At 37.7% G+C, this 23,225-nt stretch overlaps 1 protein-coding gene across 1 annotated transcript; it reads left to right on the plus strand.

Moving 5' to 3' along the window:
* The first annotated feature begins 201 nt into the window (after positions 1-201).
* On the plus strand, positions 202-18,721 carry RAB11A (RAB11A, member RAS oncogene family). The gene is made up of 5 exons (XM_020983068.2): positions 202-378; positions 8,305-8,500; positions 8,739-8,932; positions 10,391-10,471; positions 16,878-18,721. Exons 1-5 carry the CDS (start codon positions 339-341, stop codon positions 17,015-17,017), a joined length of 651 nt encoding a protein of 216 aa, XP_020838727.1. The 5' UTR covers positions 202-338; the 3' UTR covers positions 17,018-18,721.
* The last annotated feature ends 4,504 nt before the right edge of the window (positions 18,722-23,225 follow it).

Raw genomic sequence — 23,225 nt, forward strand, 5'->3', positions numbered from 1 at the left:
TCGAGCTCGCGGCCGCCCTGGCTAGACTACGAATGGAGCTGGCGAGCGTGCGTGCGAGCGAACCCAGGCCGGCGCGAGCTGGGGGAGGTGGGGGGGGGGCTTGGGGAATGAGTAGGACCCCGAGTTGGTGGAGGGTAAAGCCCGCTCCCCGGAAGGACTTCTCAGGAGGGAGAGTGGGCGGGGCGGGCCGGCGGAAGTGGCGCAGCGGCAGGGAGGGGCGCGTTACCCTCGTCCGGCTCCAGAGTCTCTGCGGCGGCTCCGGCTCCAGCTCCCGGTGAAGTGACGCCCCTTCCCCCGCCCGGCTGCCGCTCCGGCTCCTCTGCCCCCCGTGACGCGCCATGGGCACCCGAGACGACGAGTACGACTATCTCTTTAAAGGTGAGGTCGCGGTCTCGGCGCTCCCCCACCTCCGGCCGGCTCCCCCCGGGGGCCGAGGCCGGGACCAGGGCCGGATTAGTCCCACCCGCTTCCTGAGAGGTGGCCCCGAGCCTCGGCCCTCCAGGCCGCCGCCAAATCCTCCTCCTCCTCCTCTCCTCCTCTTCCCACCGTCAGCGCCCAGCTACCCCCTTTTGGTGCGACCCCTCGTCGTCCCCCTCCTTCCCCAGCCCATCCTCCACCCGGCCCGGGCTTCCGCTCCTCTCTCCGGGCCTAGCTCTTTCCCTTCCTAACCCAGCTGCCTTTCCTTCTTCATTCGACTCCTCCCACTACACCTGGGAACCGAGGGCACCTTTCTCGGCTTACCCCGGCCTAGCTTGTGTCCTCTTCGCTTCCGTCTCCCTCCCCCAGTTAAAATAGATCCTGAGGTTGGCGGGGCTTTTAAGGGGAGGAGTGTTTTGTATCCCCAGTGCTTATTTATCCCAGTGCTTGGCACATAGTAGGTGCTCGCAGATTTGGAGGCAAAAGGAATCATGCTTTCCTCCCTTTTACCCCCCACCCCTCCCCCAAAAAGAAGAGAAAAGCAAACCACCACGCTCGTCGCAGTGACCCAGGAGGCTTGCATGACTTCATGCCTAACCCCTTTGCTCCTTGACCGCTCCCTTTCTTCGGGCAGGGCAGGGCAGGGCTGGGCAGGGAAGGGTGGCCCTCTGACTCTGCTTGTGGGAAGGGGTTGCTGATGGGTGAGGGTTGTTCACCTTGCCAGACCTGAAGGCCCAGTTGCTGAGCAGGAAAGATTGTGTGCAGCACACACATAGGCCTGTTTTATCGCTGGTTGTTTCCTGCTGCAACATTGGGAGGACCCAACCTTACTGTGTTGAAAGGGTCCTAGTATCTCCCTCAGGTATTCCCTTAAAAAGAAAAAAAAACGGTGTGTACGAATTTGGCCATATATGATATCTCTTTTTACAGTGGATAAGTGCTTAGTTCTCTTAGGCAAAATACTGGAGGGGTTAGAAAACTACTGAATGTGGCTTTGCCCAGAAAGAGAATCCTTATAGTTCTTGATAAACAAAGATGAAGGGTACTGCTTTCAGCCTGAGAGATTGTAGTCTGTCTAATGAATGATTTTACAGCCTCTGTGGGTTGTATATTTCTTCACTTGAGTTAGGAGGGCAGCCAGCAGTAAAGTGCTGAACCAAGATTATTACTAAGGAGGGAGAAACCATTGATATTAAAGCTTTACTGTTGAGGGTGGAGTTTAAAAGGGGTGTTGGGGCAGGTTGACTATTTCTAGCTTTGCCATTGGTTAGCACCTATTCTTAGATTTGGTGCTTAATGCTGCAGGAAACATTACTCTTTGCAAATCTTCCAGTAGTTATCTGCTAATGAACTCATTTCCTCTTTTTGCTTGGGAGTCCTTTCCCAGTAAATTGTCCATCTTCAGGTTTTGGACACCTTGTTTGCATATCTTTTCCCACATTTTAAAGAATGTGTTTATAGAGCTACTGCAAATGGTGAATTTTAGAAATCTCAAATGGAGAGTGTGATGTGTATTTTCAGAAGACAGTTCATTGAAAAAGTATTTAAAACGAGCCTCATGAGACATTAGTTCTTTAAGGGGAGATTTTAATTTAAGTAAAGTGAAACAGCAATGGGTACCTAAATTTAGGATGAGTACTTTGTAGTAATAGACTTTCCAGAACATAAAACAGAAATTTGATTTTAATGTTCTAAAAACCCTTTCTTTTTCCATCTGAAAAACTGCTCATCTTTCCTGCTTTCAAAACAATATCTGTCTTCTTTAGGTTTTTGGACACAAAAATTAGGAAGGGAAGCTTATGTCTTTCCTTTTGGTTTTATGGTATCAGATTCAAAGAAGTAAACATTTAATTTTTTTTAAAGTTATTTTTAAATGGGTTTAAGAAAGTTAAGCAAAAGAGTTTGGGACTTAAACCATTGAAGTTGTGGCTTCCTTAGTACTGGTTTATTTTTTAACCTAAACTTTTAGACTTGTAAAGCTTTATTATACACATCAGGATATTTAAATACTCATATAGTTTTATGATATATTTTACAAGTTAATTTGTTAATTTTAATAATTTCATGAAACAAATAGAGAAGTCTAGATGTTGGTTAAGGAAGGGAATTCCAAAATTCCTGCTGAGAAAAGCATTTCTACTTGTATTCAGATTTTAGGTTGCTGCAATGCATTTAGCTTTGGGGATTATTTAGCAAATCTGGGAACTGTGGAATTACCATATTAAAGTGCGGAAGAACCATGACTGTCTTGTGTCCTAGTATGAGTATGAGTTACATCACCCCCATGAGGTGTGGCCATCTCTAGGTAGAAGGTAGATCTTTTCCAGCTGACTAAATGGTTTTGAGGAGTAGCTCAAAGCTTGCACCCCTATCCAGTTACAAAAAGTAGAGTCTTTGAAATTAGTTTTAATATTATATTAGGATGGAGATGTCTAAAAGGGAGTATTGACAGGAAGATCACATGAAATTTTTAGGGGATGAACTTTGTTCACTCCCACCCTGGAAGACTGCTTATGAATAACTACTGTCGAGTATGGAGGTGCAATTAAAAGTATGGTAGGAGGCTCCCAGGGGAAAGAAGACTTTTGTGTGTAGGGAATCTAAGATTGTGACTGGGGAGGGTTGTTTCAAAGGAGATTGGTAGAACTGAAGGGCAGGGTCAAGCTGAAGAAATGACTTAACTATGTTGAAGCCTTAGTGGATTTGACCTTGGCGTTCTTTTGTGTGATTAAATGTTTGTTCAAGTAGTATTTGAGCACCTAATATGTACTAGGCACTGGAGTAGATAACAAAGAAAAAAAGTAAAGATCTCACCATGTTACTCCTTGCTCAAGAAACTTCAGTGGCTCCACATTACCTTTAGGATTAAATACAAACTACTTTGACATTTAAAGACCTTCACAATTTGGCTCTAGCATATCTTTCTAGGCTGTTTACACAGTCTCCATTATGCACTTGGAGGTGCTTCTGCTATCTATTTACCCTTCCTCTCACATACTATTTCCTGCCTTTGTGCCTTTTTTTTTTAATGTTGGAGGTGTTGGGGGCAGGGAGGTAGGAGTATGTGTATGTGAGACATAATGTGCCCATATACTTGGAATGCTCTCTTTTCTTTCAGTGACTCTTGGTATCCTGAGCTTCTCTTAAGGTTCCCTTTTAAGCTCAGGTGCAACCTCCTTTAGATCGTCCCTGATTTTCCCAAATTATTACATACTGTCCTCACCTCATTATTTAGTTATATCCTGTGTTTACTTATCTGTGAACTTCTATCCTTTTTCCTCACCACAGTAGAATGTAAAATCATAAGGATGTTATTTCACACTTTTGCATTCATATCCTTATTGCCTAGCAATCAGTCAATAAACATTTCTTAAGCACCTACTATGTGCCAGGCACTGTACTAAGTACTAGGAATATAAATAAGAAAAATAAAGACAGTATCTTCCCTTAAGGAACTTATTATCTAACAGAGGAAGACTACACAAAAGTAAAATGAAAAAGATTGGGGGGCAAAGGTGAAGTCCAAAGGAGTGTAGCAAGATGGGATATGAAGAGGTTGCTGGCTTGGTCAATGCTAGGACAGCATCTGCCACATAGTAGGCCCTAAAAAATGCTTGTTGATTTCTTGAAAAGAAGATCACTTTCTTTGCTCTCCAGGAAACTGCAAGTCTCATTTTAGATACAAGGCCAATTAGTCACATTTTCCTAGAAATGTTTCTAAGTGGGTATTCCATTGATTAGAAATAGATGAACCAGCAAATTTACTTCTCCTTGTCTCTCACTAGTAATTAACTCTCAGATGATTGTCAGTAGAAACTCCTTGTAGGAACTTTGGCTTGTGTTTTAGTTTTTCTTTTTCAGCTTTACATTGAGTAAGATACAGTGTTAAATCTGGAAAAATTATGAAGACTTCAGACAGGCATATACTATTCTCTTTAAAAATGTGTTTTGTTGCTGATATACTTGTATATGTGTGCGCATTGGAAATGTCTTTTTTAGAAAGACTAGTGATATTGAGACTTTTTAGGAGTTATTCTTTGGATATTTGCTGTGTTAAATAGCCTAACACTTAGAATCTGTAGTAAAATAATATGGTTGGATTTATTATTTAAGGACTATTTTTAAAAAGTAGATGGCATAGTAGATAGAGCTTACTACCTTTGGGACCCTGGGTAAGTCACTTAACCACTGTCTGCTTCAGTTTCCTCATCTTTGAATGAGAATAATAGTGGCACCTAGTTAGACTGGGTTGTTGTGAGGATCAAATGAAATAATAATGATAAAGCACTTAGCACAGTGCCTGGAGTAAGTGCTATAAAGATGTTAGCTATTATTATTAAATAATATGAATGTTGGTGTTTATATGGTTTTTGTAGTGTCTCTAATATTTAATATATTTTACAAAGTTAAGTATTACTTAGGAATTGATGTTGATAATTCACTAGCTTAATTTATTTGGCCAAGTGGTAGTAGTTCTGGGTTTGTATTATTAGATTTTTGAATTGCTAATGATGTTTAAAATTTTTTTATCTACAGCAGTACCATTCATATGGCTTGCAACACTCAAATGAATTTCTTTTTTACTTGAAATGTTTTAAAATAGAAAATAGAGGATAGGCACTTGAAATCCTTTCCCAAGAGATAAAGAGTATGAACATTAGCCTTGCATAGTTTTGACTTTAACATTTTTAAGATAGAAAATACTTACTGTCATTTTTCATGAAATAAAATGTTTTCTGTGGTAAGAAATTAGATAAATTTAAGCATCTAGGAGGAAAAATAACTTAGTTTCTTCCTGTCAGAGCCAGCTAGTTTACTCTATAAAGTTAAACCTTTTAAACCTAATATTAATAATAACTGCACTTATAGAATGCAAAGTGCTATATGTGTTATCTCATTAAATATTTAAGTTTATTTTGATGAACTTAAGTAAAGTTCTACTCATTTTGTCTAAGGGTGGTTTTTATTAATTTTGCTCCTATCTTCCAATAGACTGAGCCCCCTCAAGAAAATCTCAGATGAAATATGCAGTAGTATTAGTAACTGAATGGAATTCAGTTGTTGTTGAATTTTGAGCTTTCTGTGTTGAATTTTGAGCCAGTCTCCCACTATGTTCTTAGCAACACTATGCCAATAAAACCATTATCTTCTAGATGTCTTTTAGAATCTTTTGTTCTCCCAAAGTAGGGCCAACTGGAGATAGCCATCATATTCTGTAGTTTTTTATATTTTAGGTAGTGTTGAGTGTAAAAAGTTAAATTTGCTACTGTGAATATCTAACTTATGATTTAATTTAATCAATCTGTGGTCATATGTTTACTATAAATTGTGTATTTAATATACTGTTTTCAGGTAAGCATGTTAAAATTTAAAAGTGCTAAAATTAATTTCATAGACTAGTTAGTTTGATATAAAAAATTTTAAGCAATTTAATTTTAATTTCCAACTAAATATGTTTATTTTAGCATCAGTCTGTTCTTAGGTTGTAAAACTAGATCAATATCAGTCTGAACCTGAAATTGGGAATGAAGCAATCATAACTTTCAGCATTCTAACAGACAGATGTTTGGCCTTTTTTTTTTTAACCAGAATGCTAAACTGATTTAAAAAAAAAAACAACAAGCCACCTACTTAAAGCCATTGTATATTTTTTGTGGGGTTGGTTTCTTAGATTTTACATATGGTGTATTATATCATGATTGACTCTTTTAAGATGATACCTTTCAAATGGGTATGGTGTGTCTTTGAACTAAATAACTAATTCTCCAAGGGCTGGAACATCAGAGTGTCTTGTGAAAGGGAAGAGTAATAAAACATGGGGTTTTCATTTACTCTTCCTGCTCCACCCTTATGTTAGATGTTTATGCCTCCGCCAGGTAGTGAGAACAGAAATGAAGATTTCCTGAATATTCTTCTAAATGTAGCAGAAAATTGGACTTGACCTATTTGTAAGCATAATGATGGATTTGATTTCACATCCAAAAGGTAGACTTTGGTAGCTGGCATACTTATGTAGTAGGTAGAACTCTGGACTTGTCTGGAAGATAGCTCAGTCTTTAATATCTTTGTGATCCTGGGCAAATCACTTAACAGTTAGTTCCCCTGGGCCTCAGTTTCCTCAACTGTAAAATGAAGGGGTTGGCCTTTAGGGTGCTTTCTAGATCTAAATCTATCATCCTGTTTAACATTTAACATATCTCCTTTGTCATAGTCTCTTAAGACATCTATGGATTAATTATGTTAACATTTAAAAACAACTATACTTTGTGCTGCATGCAGTCATTGCAGTCCTGGAGGGTTTCTTGCTGAATCAGCTGACAGAGGAAGCCAGAAAGATATGCTTTTGATAAAGTAACTCCCTCCAAGACTGTCTAGAGGCCAGCTTGTATCCGATCTTGTGGCAAGGAAGGAATGCATAATGGACTGTCTTTGCTCTCTGGCCAGAGTACAGTGAGCTCTTCAACCCTCTATTTCTCCATCCCCTTCCCCCCATATCCCATATCCTTTTTATAAGGCACTCCCTTGTTTGTTACTGTTAACTTTGCTTTGTTAATTTTTCTGGACCTGGTTTATAGAACCACTAGTTAGTTTGGAAGGTTGGGAACTACTATTTAATATCAGGAATGTTTGCTGTCTTAAGATAATAAAACTTTTTCCCCTTTGTTTGCAAAAAATAATTCAACCCTTTCTGTTGTCTACAAGGTAAGTAAGACCTGGCAGAGGCAGTTAATATAATCAAGCTACATTAAAATAAATTCTGAAACTCATCTTATTCTTTAAAAGGAAAATGCTTTTAAACTCCCTTTCCTCACTTTTGAAATATTAAATGCATGTGTAAATTTTGTTCTTTTGGTTTAAAAGTAATCACTTTTACTCGTCAGTGAATTTTCATGATAAAATAATTTATCTTGTTAGACAAAGCTCAGCCTAGCTAAGCTTGGAGAAGCATGTTGGCAGCATAGTAATGACTTTTCAGCCTCAGTAACTTGCAAACTCTCTTAAATTATAGAGAAGTCTTTATTGTTATAGGGCAGCGCCCACATTTAGAATCTAGTATCATCAAAGTATCTTGCTGTGCTTTATAAACATTGTGCTGAGCTGTGAGGATTGTACATTCTAAATATCAAGAAGTTATAAGTGTAACCATAAGCCCCGCTTAGGTATGATTGCTTTGACGCATAGCAAGTCCAAATTATTAGGCAGTACCCTAAAGGTCTCACTTTAGTGTCCTTAGCAGTCTTTTCTGTCTGTGGCTTCTTGCCTGCATGATCAATAAAAGTATTAAAGGGCCATTTTAGTTCGTGTGCTCTGGATGGTGAGATTTTTTGTTTCCTTTGACAGTGAAAGGCTAAATGCCTTTCATCTGGCTTGGGGTGTGAGTCCTGAGAATATACCCAGATTTCAGTGAAATTGAGTGGGGCATTCTGCACCTACCATCCCTAATCCTTTATTGTCTTGCTGTTTGTCTCTTCCAACTCTGTATTTGGTGTACTGCACAGTCTTATCTTCAAGTTACTGTCATATAAGATAGTATTTTTGGTATTAACTTTCATAGCGGCTAATACATTAGCTGTTGTCAATTCAGTAGACTTAGAGTTTAAATTGTACGTAGAGAAGGTGTCTTAGTGATGCATGAACTAATTAAATATTTATGTAATAATCAATATTTGGGAAGACATTGTTAAAAAAAAAATGAAATTAATCTTACCAGTGCAGTAGCAGGAGCAAGCTACATGTTCTACTGAATTCTTTTGGGGAAAATCAAACAGAAGCGGTGTCTCTTATTTATTGTTAGTTAAGCTAAATTTTCCTTCCCTAGAAGAAAAGTATAGTATTGTTTTCCTCTTAACTACCTAGCATTGCCTCTTTTTTTTTTCCACTTTTCAGTTGTCCTCATTGGAGACTCTGGTGTAGGAAAGAGTAATCTTCTGTCTCGTTTCACTCGAAATGAGTTTAATCTGGAAAGCAAGAGTACCATTGGTGTGGAGTTTGCAACAAGAAGCATCCAAGTTGATGGGAAAACAATAAAGGCACAAATATGGGACACAGCAGGACAAGAGCGATATCGGGCTATAACATCAGCGTAAGTCAAGGAGATCGAAGTTCTATGAAGCAGTTTGCAGCAATTGAATTAGTTTGGGTGACAGTGTGGCATTGTGAGATATGCAAGTGTCCATAACTTTATTCTAGGAAGAATTTAACTATCATTTAAGGATTTTGAAATTTAGTTGTAAGAATATGTTTTATTGTGATTGGACCCTACCCTACCTGCCTTTCACTTTAAAGTTGGTCTTTTAATAGAAATTTTTTCTGTTTTTCAGTTATTATCGTGGAGCAGTAGGTGCCTTGCTGGTTTATGATATTGCTAAACATCTTACATATGAAAATGTAGAACGATGGCTGAAAGAACTGAGAGATCATGCAGATAGTAACATTGTTATTATGCTTGTGGGGAACAAGAGTGATTTACGTCATCTCAGAGCAGTCCCTACAGATGAAGCAAGAGCCTTTGCAGGTAATGAGTGACCCAACTTGTATGATAAGACTCTTGCCTGAGATGGTTCTTTGTTTTGTGCTATTGGGAAGAGTACTTGATTTTAAAATGATATTTTAAGAATGTTTTTTCATCCTTCTAATGGTGAAATAGGTGTCCATGCAAATTTGTGGTGACATGGGATATAGGGGCTCCAGGTTTCTTACACAGCTTGGTGTATAGCTTATAGTCCTTATTTGTTGTAAAGACTTAACCCCATCGCCCCTGTGCTTACTATACACTGCTGCAGCAGTGTCTCACTGTCCTTGATAACTCCAACAGGGAAGACTCGCGCCCTCCTATGCTTTGGTATAGTTGTAATGTCTTGTGCCTACTGGCCTAGACTATACGTACTCAGCTCCAAAAGGTGTGACCCAGAAAAAACCAGTCAGAAGTGATAGCTGTGTCACTTCTCTTTATGGGCTGTGCTACCTGTGTTTCCATAGGTAAAAGTGTGAATGGAGCTCTTGCTCTTTTCCTGGTAGCTACATGAAAAAATAGGCATGATCTCTATTCAGAAATATTCTGTGCTTTACTGTCATTTTCAGTTCATCTTTTTAAAGTCCTTATACACCTAAAAGCATATCAAACCCTTGTGGGTGTTGCCGAGTGAGTGAGTGAGTGAGTGGTAAGAGTCTGAGCACTCTTGACCAGTGAGTCACTGTGTTAGGATACTAGAGTCACCTTGCATTTGGTGTTTTAGTATTTAGTCTATCTTTAATCTCCCAAGTTCTTCCTCCTTAAAGACCTTGTGGACAACCAAATGTAACACCCTCATTTTACATATGAGAAAACAGATATAAAGTTGGTATGCCTTGCTCAGTCACAGAATGAGTTAGTGGCAGAAAACAATGGCTTGAACCCAAGTCTCCTAACTCCTAGTCTAGTATTCTTTATATTGTGGCATGTTGCTTTCTTGTAATATTTGCTTGACTTATTATTGAGTGTATTAAATGAAATTTTCTATTTTTAGTGGATTGAATAAGAATCTTGTTTCGAATGATATATGCACATGGAATATGTAATTTATTGCTCAGCTCAAAAACACTTAAATACCTGCTATGTAGAAATCATTGTGCTGTTTTAAAAGTGTGGTTACAGCTTAGTGGGAGAGAAGGATGTAAAAGGACCAAAACTGATACATGTATAAATAACTGTGTTTTGGGTTGAATAGTTTTCCTACCTTTAGTGATGCTTTGGATGTATCCTCTTGATGTATTATTTTCAACAAGGCTGTGCATGAACTCTTGGGTAAGGGGGATGGGTAGGAATACATGAATCTAGTAAAATAAATTGAGGCATTATGATCCAGAAAATTCTATTGCTTCCACTCTTAGAGGTATGTTTTTGTTAAAAATCGTTTCATTATTTGTATTAAGACCTGGTCTAGTTGTTAATAATGACTTCAAAGGGTTTTTTGGTCTGTTTGTATTCCCTCAGAAAAGAATGGCTTGTCATTTATTGAGACATCTGCTTTAGACTCTACAAATGTAGAAGCTGCTTTCCAGACAATCCTGACAGGTAAGGCTTGTATTTTGAATTCATACCAATTGGAATTGAAGATCGGATAACATGTTGTGTTTAAATAAATGAGCCTGGAAATTGAAAATAAATATCCTGCCCATCTGAGGGTACTGCACAGTGAATATAATTTGAAAACTTTCAATGTTGTAATAACAGTACAGGGCACAGAATTAGTCACAGTTCTAGCTCATTGAATTTTGCCATCTAAAATTACCTGACCTCTAGTCAAGTAATATTTTGGAAACATTGTGTTCACTTCTCTTTTTTTCCTGTTCTCTTCACTGTGGTAGCAAGCGCAAAGTTATCCTTGAATGTACTTTCACTAGGTAAATACCAGTACCCAGGCAAGGAAAAGATACAATGCCTCTTTGAAGCAGTGGGTCTGTTTAGCTCGAAAATATTTTAGTAGATCTTTGAGCATGTCTGTTTTTCATTTCTTTAAGTTAAAATGAGAAAAATCTTCAACAGTGTTTTCTCTTGGCATGTAAAAAACAAGGTGTTTCATGCTAGGTAAAATCAGGCAGGCATATTAGTATCCAGAAAAGGCTGGAATAGTAGTGGACAAGGATCAGAGTTTTAAGCTCTTAGCTATTTTGGAATGTGGATATGCAGACCAAGGCAGCCTCAGAGATGTAAGATTTTTAACATTTTGTAGCTTATTTGCATTTGGTTAAAATTTTATTGGAGCTTAAATATGGCAAGAGACTGATTCCCTCCTGGCCACAGACCCCCAAACTGCTCTCTGTCTCTGTAGCTAATATTAGATCCTAATGTATGGGTATTTAAAAACTTACTGTCTTTTGTACCATTGTACAAAATGAAATAGTTGAAAATGTTGGGAAAAGTAACTTTGTAAAGAAACTTACGCATTACGGATAATTTACAAGTTTTCACATTCTGTTTCAAAAAGAAAGAGGCTAGGAAGAATTAGGTCAGGGGCTTGTCAGATGCTCTTGAAATGGCTTTTAAGTGAAGCATCTTTTTTTGGGCCTGTTCTCTGAATTGTCCTTTTATATAGACTGTGGTTCAAGCAAGAAGTGATTAAGTCTACAGCACGACCACAAATCCTACACTTTTCATAACCACCTGTGTTACTCTAGAGCTGTCATGATGGGGAAGGACACTGTCAAAAAGTTAGTAATCTTTTATTCTGCATCTGCTGTGTGCCAGGCACAGTACTAAGTGGTAGAGATACAAAGAAAGGCAAAAAAAAAGTTCCTACTGTCAAGGAGCTTATAGTCTAATGGAGGAGACAACATACAAACAACTATGCACAGACAAGATAAATAGAGAATAAATTGGAGATAATCAACAGAAGGAAGACACTAGCATTTGAAGGAGATTAGGAAAGTCTTTTTGTAGGAAGTGGGATGTTAGCCAGGACTTGAAGGAGGCTGGGAGGGAGAGAATTGCAAGCATGGGGGAGAGCCAGTAAACATGCCCAGAGCTGGGAGATGGAGTGTCTTGTTTGAGTAATAGCAAGGAGGTCAGTATCAGTGGATCACACAGAAAAAATTGGAGTGAGTAAGGTATTAAGCAGGCTGGAATTGTACCAAGGGGACCAGGGTAAGAAGGACTTTGAATGGTAATCAAAGGATTTTATATTTTATCCTGGAAGTGATATGGAGCCATTGGAGCTTATTGAGTAAGGGGTTGACCTGGTCATGTTTGAGCTTTAGGAAGATCACTTTAGAAGCTTAGTGGAAGATGGACTGAAGTGAGGAGAGACTTAAGAAAGGGAGACCAGACATCAGGCTATTGCAATAGTTGTGGTGTGAGGTGAGTCAGCAATATACAAGAGATGTTCCAAGTAAAAAACAATAGGACTTGGATGAAAAACTAATCAGCCTGGATTCTGGTCCTAGCTCTACCATTAACTTTATGGTAAGTCATTGAAACTCTTAAGATTAGAGAATTTTGAAGGTATCTTCTACCTGTGACATTCTGTTTCTGTAAATGAATTAGAGTCATCAGGGAACATACATTCAAAGCCTCACTTAGGAGACCAGCCACTATTGTGGATAGCATTTTGTGTCAAAATTAAATTTAGGCTGCTTTAGGTCTATAAGAGAAAAGTTAGTTGTTTTGAATTTCATTTACATTAAAGCTTTGCATACTACAACTTCATGCTTCTCAACTATATAGAACTGTTTTTTGTTTTGTTTTGTTTTTTTGACTCTTGGGCCATACCAAAACAGGTAATGGGCTGGATTTGGCTTGAGGGCTCCAGTTTACTCACCCCTCATAGATTAATTTTGCTCCCAACCTTGTTAACTTTCACCTATGGCTATAACAGAGTTGAAGATGTATGCCTGTAGGTGTGCCTGTGTCTTCCTCCCTGCTTAAAATGACTATATTTTCATGCCAGTGAAGTCAAGCTCTGACAGTATGTGCTAGATTTTTTTCTCCCTACTGTTGAACCAATTGGATGGTTTGCTTCATAAGTAGACATTACACAATGCAAGGCATTGCTCCTCTTAGGCTTCATCTTTTTTCCACTTTAAAAATTAAAGCTATATGCAAAGAATACTTGCAAGTTTCTTCTGTAGTTGGTGAAGAATTAGATTTGGGGGATGCCAAGTAGAGAGTTTAATCAACATTATTATTCCCTAAATCAGTTGATATTTTTATTTATAAAATGTCATTGGCAGAGACAGGAAGCTTGTGGGCATCAAAGCACACTCCTCTTAGAGAAGCATTTGAACTCAAGGGTGAATAAAAGTTATTTCACTGCTACCCAAATTCTTCCAATTTTTTTCAGGGGCCTGATTTTCAGAGGAGGAAAGTTTTGTTTCATTTAACTTTTGTTATGATGACTCTTAAGGGTGAAAGGAGAGTATTCTATGCTATGCCTTTAGGGTTTCTAGAAGGAATTATTAACATCTGGTGGAAACTTAAAATGTTATCATACTTACATTTATAATAGCCCTTTAAGGTTTACAAAGAGCTATCTTTACAACATGCTGAAGTATGTAGTAACATTCATTATCCTCATTTACTGATGAAAAAATAGGTTCAGGGGGCAGCTAGGTGGCACAGTGGATAGAGTACCAGGCCCTGGAGTCAGGAGGACCTGAGTTCAAATGTGGCCTCAGACACATAACACTTAATAGCTGTGTGACCCTGGGCAAGTCACTTAACCCCATTGTCTAGCGCTCCCCCCCCCCCCAACAGGTTCAGCATTCAGACAGCCAGTTAGTGTATGAACCAGAATTCAACTTGGCTGTATCATAAGTCCTCTACTTTCCCCACTGCACATTTTGTTGCTTGTTTAACACATAACCAGCTGGGATATGCTCTTTGTCCTAGAAGTTCATGTTTTGAAGGGAGGCACCAACGGATTAGAAACTGACTTTATAATGTTGAATTATTTATTTGAAGACTTTAATTTGATGCCTGACTTGATGATTTCTGTGTTATATGTCAACCCATAGCACTTTTCAGTTATGCTTTTTAGCTTACAGTTCCTTATTTTATTAATCCGTAGCAACTTAAACAAAACTCTGATTTTTGTGTGGGTGTGGGTGGGGCACAGGGTGGTAAGATGTACTACAAAAATAACTGGTTCTATTTTGTAGAAAGGCTGTTTCCATATTGCCCTTTGGACTGAATTTGATGCTTGCAAAAGTGAGCAACTTCATAACAATAGTATGAGCCCTATATCCTGCAGACAGGACTTGGTTAAACCTTTCACAGGGTGCCAAGTCACCATAATACTGATTCGTATGCTAAATTCTAGAGAAGTTTAAACCTCTGAGCCAAATTGACCATCAGCTAAAGTTTAGAGTAGTTTCTTTTTAGCAACATAATCTGTCAGCACTTGTTTAGGATACTTTCAAAGTATTTTTGGTAACAATGTGGTCTTGGGATATCTAGTCCTTTAGGGGTGGGCTAGATTTAATGGATGCAGAATAAAACTACTAAATGTTACATATTATTGTTAGTAGTATATTTTACCTTTCATTTTCAAAAATTTGGAATATTTTTATCCATGTCATTTCTTTGAAGAAAAAAGCAGTTAAACTGATAAAGTAGAACCTTTTACCCATAGGAAACTAGCAAAACACCCTTTATATTTGTAACATTAAATGCTGTGAGAATTTCCCCTGTGGTGGAACGACTTAGAAACATTTCATCTTTACCAAAGTGAACATTCAGCACAGCCTTTGACATTGGTGAAATTTTGACATTGGTGAAATTTAGAGCTATATCTATATGGTGGTGGCAAAATTTGTGTCTCTGCTTTTTTAAAAATGATGCTTGCTTGGGTTAGGGAAAACATTGGAAACTATACTTATAGTCCTGTTCTACATAATCACCTTTTAACTTCCTCATAATCCTTCTGAAGGTATGTACTTATTACTGCCTTTTGTCACAAAGTAGAAATGTGCATATATTACATTTTTGTATTTAATTGTAAGTTGGTTATATTTAAAATTCATTTAGGTCTTCCCATTCCAAGGTCAGGGCTTTTTCCACTACAGCAAGGCTGCCTCTCTAACCAGTATAAGAGTTATGTAATCTATTTGGTTCTAAAATTAGATATATAAATCATTGCCCTTAAGGAAGGAAAACTTACTCATTTTACCTGGTTCCCCGAGTTCCTAGTTTTTCTTTTTAAAATATTCTTTCTCTACTCAAAGACCAGCTGGGAGATAGCTGCTTCCTTTTCCCCCCTCTCTTATCAAAGTTTTTCCTTTCTTAATCTCTGGTGACTGGGTATATGTCTTAAATGAATTAAGCAACTTTTTTGTGCCATTTCTAATTTTGAAAAAAAATTCTCTTCTCCATCTCAGTACCTTGGTAAAACTCTTCTTTTTATTTGTCTTTTATTGGTAATTCTTTAATTCCTGGACAGTTTTTTTTTCTGAGGTCTGAGAAGAATAGTGACTTGAAACAAAACTGTGATCCAACTGCAAAAAAGACTGGTAGTTGGGTAATGCTGTATAATGCCACTCAACTTTCCTACTTTGTAATCACATCTTTTAATTATTTATCTTCACTTGCTCTCAGAAGTTTGTTTTGGCCTTATTTCCATGTTTCTGTATGTTACATATATATAATATATTTGAGATATAAAAATTATCAATTTTCTTTGCTTTTTTTCCTTTATTAATCCTGGATTGACTCTTGGCTCTGCCACAAAGTCATTTAGCTTCTGTGGCTTCAGTTTCTTCCTCTGTAAAATGGTGTAATGGAGGAGGCTGAAAATCTAGTTCTGAATCTGTGATTCTGTAACTTCTGCTCCCTAAAATTTTCTTAACTGCTTTATAAAATTAATGAGCCAAAGGAATTTGGGCTTAGGGAAAAGAAATCCAGTTTATGATTAAAAAAAAATGAATGACTAATATATTGTTTTACTAGTAAGCTGCTACTTTGATTCTAAAGCTGTTGGTTGCTCTTCTCTTTGCCCTTGAAAAACTAGATTAGTTATTCCATTCTTCACCATCCCCATTAAAATTTTCTTTTAGCTTTTACAAAGTTATTTACTTTGAAGATACAGCGGAAAACAAACCATCTCAATTTAAAAAAAAAAGTATACATATGCTCACTTCTGCTAGTTTGGTTTTTTTTTTCAGTTATTTACTTGCGAAGTAGCTCAGTTTTGGGGTGACTTTTTCTAATTTTTTTGTTTTATCGAGACCCGTGATTTTGTCAGGGTAGGGACCCAGTAAGAAAATTCCCTCTACCAATGATGTTTGTCCTCTGCTGTGCAGTTTACCCTCTTGGAAAATTATCACTGAGGTTAAAATGACTTGCCATTCCACTGTAGCATGACTTGACCCCAGGTCTTCCTCAGTGCTGATGCTTGTTTTCTAAATACTATTCTACCCTGTCTCACAATATTGGTTTTTTATAAAAGCTTGTATATAATTTTCTAAGATTCATATAAAATTTATGACTTCCTAAGTCATTCGGTGGGCCAAGGTGCTAAACACTTTAAATGTTTTCTACTACATCAGACTGCCTTAAAAAAAATCAACAGCATATTTGTAAAATTGGGTTACATATTTCGTTCCAGATGTATCTATGGTGAGTCTGATAAAGGTGGTTTATACCTCTCCTTTACTGAAGCAGTGATATTCTTAGGCTTTTTTTGTTGGCCAAGGTTTTTGAATTTTCTTGTGGTGATATCTTTAGTGTAAGCTTTCAGTTCATCTGTTGATCTTTAAAACTATTAGATATTTCATTAATCTCTTGTGAGTTCTTTTTCTGAAATAAAGAAGGAACTTTTTTCCTTCATGCTCTAAGGGAAACTGTAATACAACGTTGGCTACTTGAAGAGGAAAACGATTGTTTGGCCATTGGAATAGAAAGCTACCCCTAACACAAGCCTGTGTAATAGCAGCTGTTGATAGATTTTATTAATACACAATTCTAAATACTTCTTCTTTTTATGCAGAGATATATCGCATTGTTTCTCAGAAGCAAATGTCAGACAGACGTGAAAATGACATGTCTCCAAGCAACAATGTGGTTCCTATTCATGTCCCTCCAACCACTGAAAACAAGCCAAAGGTGCAGTGTTGTCAGAACATATAAGGCTCTTTGCTTCTCCCCTAGAAGGCTGTGTATAGTCCATTCCCCAGGTCCTAGATTTAAATATATTTGTAATTCTTGTGGTCACTTTTTTGTGTTTCATTACTACTTCTGAATTTCCTTGTCTTTTTTTTTTATTTCAAATTTATAAAATCACCTACTTGTCCCAAATGACTGCAGCTTCTTTTCATGCAAAGCCCTCACTAGCCTTAGTTTAATAAAATGGATGTTTGGATTCCTTAATTATTGTTTATTTTTCATCAGGGTGGTCTGTTGCAATAGTAAATACTCAAACTTAAGTGCTTGAAGCTCAGACCTTTTGGTCCTGATCAAATTAAAGAATACTTTAGTATTCAGTTGAACATTTTGCCACAGAGCAATTTATAAAAAGTGTATTCTCCCTTCAGTGCAATCTCTCCAAATCTAGAAATTGTGCTATAATATAAATAGCAGAATTGTAAGAGCCTCATAAGTATCCATCATTTGGAAAGACAGTTTCTAAAATGCCTTAATAGGTCTGTGTGATGTAATAGTTTTTTTTTTTAAATCAGTTTATGGGGGAGAAGAGGGAAAAAACCCACACCAAACTTTTCCTGATTCAAGGATTTGCTTTGCAAAATGCAAACGACTATTGTTTTATTTTATTTTATTTTTTTTGCAGTTGAGGTAGCTATATGATTGGGTGTGGGGAAGAGGGTAGGGGTTGGTCATCATGTTAAGTGATGAGCATGGCAGGCTGTAGACTGGCGGAATTCCATTTGAGGTGCCTCCTCTGCAGCAAGACCAGGCAGCTAGAGCTATCTAAATGATTTAATTTCACAGTGGCAGATCATGCAGCATTTTATTGCTTAGGCAATAAATAACCTGTACAATGCTAGAAATACCAAATTTTGAAGTGTGTGGTTTTTTTCCTTCATCACCCCCGTTAAGTAAAATGTGGCCTAGTTGTTCCCCCCCAATAAATCCACTACCAGGTATGGTTTGATTATTTTTGAAATGCTGTTTTACTTGGTTGAGTTTTTCAGCATGTCATGAAGCTTCACAAGTTAAACTTGTCTTTGGTTCTACTGTCTTGAAGATATGGCCAAAGGTCAGGTTCTGTTAATATGGTACCCAATTAAAATCCAATTAAAGGCACATATTTTAGTGCACAAGCTAAAAGGACATCCTGAGTTTAAACAGAACATACTTAGGAGCTATACAGTTCTGAAGTGTTTCTTTTCCACTACATTTTTCAAAAGCAGTTGTGTTACTAATATCTAAAGCCTACACTAATACTTTATTGTTTTTTCCCCCCTTTGAGAACAGTAAGCGCTTAATCTAAAGTAATTTAAAAAGCTGTGTCGGCCACAGTGAGGCTAAGGGTGATAGGAGAGGCCCAAAGGGTATTTGGGCATTGAAAGAGTAAGCCTGAAACATATGTGGGCCTACACAGTTTAATATATTTCATGGCCAGTCTTTTATCTTTTGCGGTGCTCATGAAGTGTGGGGCACACGGAAGGCATTGCTGTAGTCAGTGACTTTGGTTTCCTTTTGTAGCCATTTTATTCGTTTAGTGTATTGGTTCTTAAGATGCTGTTGATCTATTTGTAAATTGTTACTTTGTATTTTATGCATGTACTGTAATTTGATTTTTTTTAGGTATTGATTTAAAATATATTCATATTCTAATAAACAGTTACAGGGGGACTATTCCCTATGTTGTCAGATTATATTTTTCCTTTGAGTGATTGGCTGTACCCATAGAATATATCCTAACTATTGAGGATTCAGGGTCCTGTATTAGGATAGTAAGTGTGGAGTTATAGAGTAGTGATACATGAAACCAGAATTATGTGTACTCAGTTCTTCTTGAAAATAAGCATTAGATAAATTTTCTTGACAGTGGTTATCATATTTCTGATGGTTTTAGGGAAATTCCTTTGTAGGTATATACACAATAATGTTCCCAGGTCCATGAAAGAATTTCCTTTCTTACTTTATTTTGCCCAAAATTGAACAGTTTCTTGAGTAACAAGGTAGAATGGAGCGTGTTAGGTGTTTGTGAAATTGCCTTTTTTTTTTTTAAACTGGGCAAAGGTTTTTTTGTGGCTCAAGCCTAGTTGGGGCTAATCACTTTGGGCTTTTTCAAGCAAGTATTATACTTCTGAATTACTTCTGAATCACTAGCCTGGTGCATATTACAGTGCCTGACACATAGTAGGCATTTAGTAAATGTTGATTGATTAAGCACATTCATTTAGGCTCACTAAAGAAATAGTAGGTTACTGAATATTTATGGCTCTTCAGGATCATGCAGCAGTTTTTGAATAGTAATGCTGTCTGACTGCTGTTCTGATCTTGAATAGTTTACTTATTACAGACTCATAAGAAATAAATAATGGTAACTTGGTTTAGATTTCTACATCATTGCAGCAGAGTTAATTTTGCCTTTCACTTCTCCACTATAATATAGGTATTATATTTAAAAATCCAAGTCAGCTTTTCATAGGAAGAAAATGGCAAACTGTTGGGCTAGGTTAGAGGTCTTATTGAAATATTTATCCAAAACAATGTGGGCTTAGTAGGCTTGATAGAAGCAAGACTCTTGGTTGACCTGGGATACTTGGTTGTAGATTTTTTGTTTGTTTGTTTTGGATAAAATAACTTTAAATTTCTATCCACAGTAACTTACATGTGCAATGACAAACGTAGTCAGCTTTTTTAATTATTGGTCTCTTCGGCCAAAGTTAATCAATTTACACTATGGGATTTTTTTTTTTAAGAGTAAGGTGAGTTGGCAGTTAAGGCAGTCTGATCATGTCTAGGATTAGTCATTGTGGCCCAGAGAATTGAGGATTGGGTGGGAACCCAGGAACTTCTAACTGCTTTAGCTCAGCCCTGTCATGTCCTAATTTGTTAAGCTCACAGTTAGATGAGGTTGGAAGTGGGGTGAAGAAGTAGAAATTCATTATTGAGGTCTGCTTGAACAAAAACAAATTACTTAGATAATGTCTTGATAAATATTGTGATATAAGGATTAAAGTCTCCTGAGAATTTTGTCCAATACAGATACCTGAACTCTATAGCTACATAAACTTAAGAGTCTTCTTCACTTAACCCTTCCCTCTTCACCACTCTGTAATCTCTTCCGTGCCTCCCAATATGTTGGATGGCTGCTTCTGACACACTGGGGTTTTTGTTTTGTTTTGGTTTTGCTTATATAAGCATGGACATCTGTCTTTATCTACTTGTTTTGAAAGAATTGGAATAGAGTTAAAACTCCCTAGTGTATTAGAAAAATTCATTGTGACAGATCACTTTTAAAAAGTAGATGGGTGTAATATAGTAGCAACTAGAGGTAGAAGTATCAAATGGTCACGTTTATTTTTTATTACTGCTAGTGTAAGGTAGTATTGACTTTTCTGTCTTGCTGTTGGGCCAGCAAAGAGTTGTAAATTAGGATCTTTGCTTTCCTCCGATAGTTAAATTGGAGGATTTTTAACAAGGCAGAGCAACATGTTCTTATCTCATATTTTTTGGATTAAAAAGAGAGAAGGAAAGAGAACCATGACTACTCAAGAATCCAAATGGATGAAAAATGCCTTTTGTCACAGATATCTTTGCATGGGCAGTCCACTAAGAGAGAAAGTAAGTATGTGTGTGTGTGCACGCGCACATGCGTGCATTTGGGTAAATCAGCACTACAGCTGGATGTTTTGCTGGGCTCAGATTGGTTAGGAGGAAGAGTACTTTTTAGATGGCATTTAGGACATCACATAGTACAGATCTGAACAACTTGGCAGTAGGTAGGGGCCAAAATTAAAACAGGCTAAACTTCTTCAGACTGCAGACTTTCCGAGTAAAGATATAATTAATGATTAAACTATTTTGCAAATAAACTATGTTTTAAAAAGGGGGAAATTTCAGTTAATATCAATTTATTACACTTATTACTGAAGATTTTTATTTATCATGAAATTGCTTCTCTTAGACTAGAGACAAACTGATGATGTTTGGTTGCCCTGAGTCACGTGACAAACGAGAGAGTATGCGGTAGCAACCCACTCACCAAGTTCCATGATGGACACAGTAGTGACTAGTGGAAGGTGGGTTAAGCAGGGCATGGACAAAGCACTCATCACATCTTTATTTTCTTTTACGTCCTCTACATTTTTTGTGGGCTGCCTGAAATCCTTTGGTGGGCCACAAGCAGCCCACAGGCCATATGTTGTGCAGGCCTGGCATAGTGCATTCCATGATCCCAAAGGTGTTGCTCCCTGCCACAAACACAGATTTTTAACACCACTTTTCTCCTAGTAATTCTGTGAATTGTGGAACACTACAGTTTTGGCAGAGTCAAAATCGCAGGCAACCCAAAGAGCAAAATAGAAATAAGTGATGAGTGTAAGTGGGCTGCAGCATGTATCCAATAATGGCCTATATTCAAGCAATGGCATAAAGAATATTATCCAAGAAAATATATATGTTTGGGAGATGAAGGCTCTGTGGGTCCTTCACAGAGACCTAATTGGAGAAGAGGGACACAAGTCACACAAGATGAGAAAGAATGGGTGGATTGCCATCTTCACAGAGAGAGTATAACCTTATTAGTAAGATTGGGGATCAGTTGAAGTTTCTTTAGCAAATTTTGTTACAGGCAGATTTTGTAAATCATGCTAAGCTTAAAATTTTAATGACTTTGTTTCCACCACATTGACCTCATTTCTTTAAAATGGAAAGATGGCTGTATTAAAGAGTTAGAAGATTTTGTTTTGGGTTATATATGTGATCATGAACAAATTGCTTCATTTCTTTGAAGCCTTACTTTTTTAAATCTGTAAAATGGGGTTTATAATGATTAGATCACCTCCCTCACTGGGTTCAGTTCAGTTCAGTAAACATTTAAGTATTTAGTGATATTAAAGATACTGTTCGTATCTAAAAGCAAAAAGTCACCCAGTAGATTGTAAACTCCTTAAAGATAGGGTGTGTGTTTCTGTGTGTGAATTCAAAATAATTTCAAAGAGAGAATGCTTATATTTCAGGGAAGGGCTAATATAGGAAATGGCACTTGAGCTGTTCTTTGAAAGATGTCTGGTATTATTCACTGGGAGTGTATAGGAGGCCAATTGTGCAAAAGGAAAGGGGTGGCAAATGGACTGTTCTCTTTGTGGTGAATAGTTAGCAGGCCAGTTTGACTAGGATGGAGAGTGTGTCCAAGGGAACAATATGAAATAAAACAGGAAAGAATATATGATCTAGACTTGGGGAAGGCTTTATTCTAGAGGTAATAGGGAGCCAGGGTTTTGTTGGTGGTGTTGGTTTTGGAGGGGAGAGAAAGGCAGTGCAAGAAATGTGACATGGTCAGAACTGTGTTTTAATAGAATAAATTTGGGTCAGCTAGGTGGCCCAGTGGATAGAGCACTGGCCTTGGAGTCAGGATGACCTGATTCCTGGCCTCAGACTCTTACTAGCTGTGTGAGTCTAGCTGGGCAAGTCACTTAATCCTGATTGCTTTGTGTCCACCCCCCTGCCTTCTCTCCCCCGTTTCCTCCCCCAAAGAAAAAAATCAATTTGGCAGCTATGAAAGATGGAGTAAGAGTCTGGAATCAGGAAGACTCAAAGTAGCAAGTTTTTACAATAGTACAGGTAAGAGGTGATAAAGGCCTGAATTAGAGTAGAGGCTGTGTGAGTACAGAAAAGGAGAGCCATGCGAGCAATGTTTTAGGGATGGAATCAGTTAGTTGACAATTGATTGGATGTGAGGAATAAAAATGGGGAAAAAGTTGAAGTTGACTCCAAGGATGTAAACCTGGGTGACTGAATAAGATGATTACTCCCATCCCACCCAACAGAAATGGGAAAGTTTGGAGGAGGAAAGGAAAGGAGAAGGGCATATGAATTTAGAGCTGGTGCATAGAGGTAATTGATGGGAGCTAATGAGAGCACCAAGGGAGCATATAGTGAAGAAAGCCCTGGACAAAGTTTTCTGGGATATTGTCACAATGGGAGGGAGAATGGTGATCCAGGCAGCTAGGTAGGTACATAGACTGTAGGAAGACTTGAGTTCTAATCCTGCCTCAGGCTTTTTAGTAGCTGTATGACCTTAGGCAAGTCTTTACTTAACCCTGCCATACCTCAGTTTTCTTATTTGTAAAATGTAACCTCCCATGGTTTATTGCAAGGATCGAAACAGATATGTGTAAGGTGCTTCGTAAACCTTAAAGTG

The sequence above is a fragment of the Phascolarctos cinereus genome, unplaced genomic scaffold, assembly GCF_003287225.1.
Source record: "Phascolarctos cinereus isolate Bilbo 61053 unplaced genomic scaffold, phaCin_HiC Scaffold_3;HRSCAF=262, whole genome shotgun sequence".
In the NCBI taxonomy this organism is placed as follows: Eukaryota; Metazoa; Chordata; class Mammalia; order Diprotodontia; family Phascolarctidae; genus Phascolarctos; species Phascolarctos cinereus.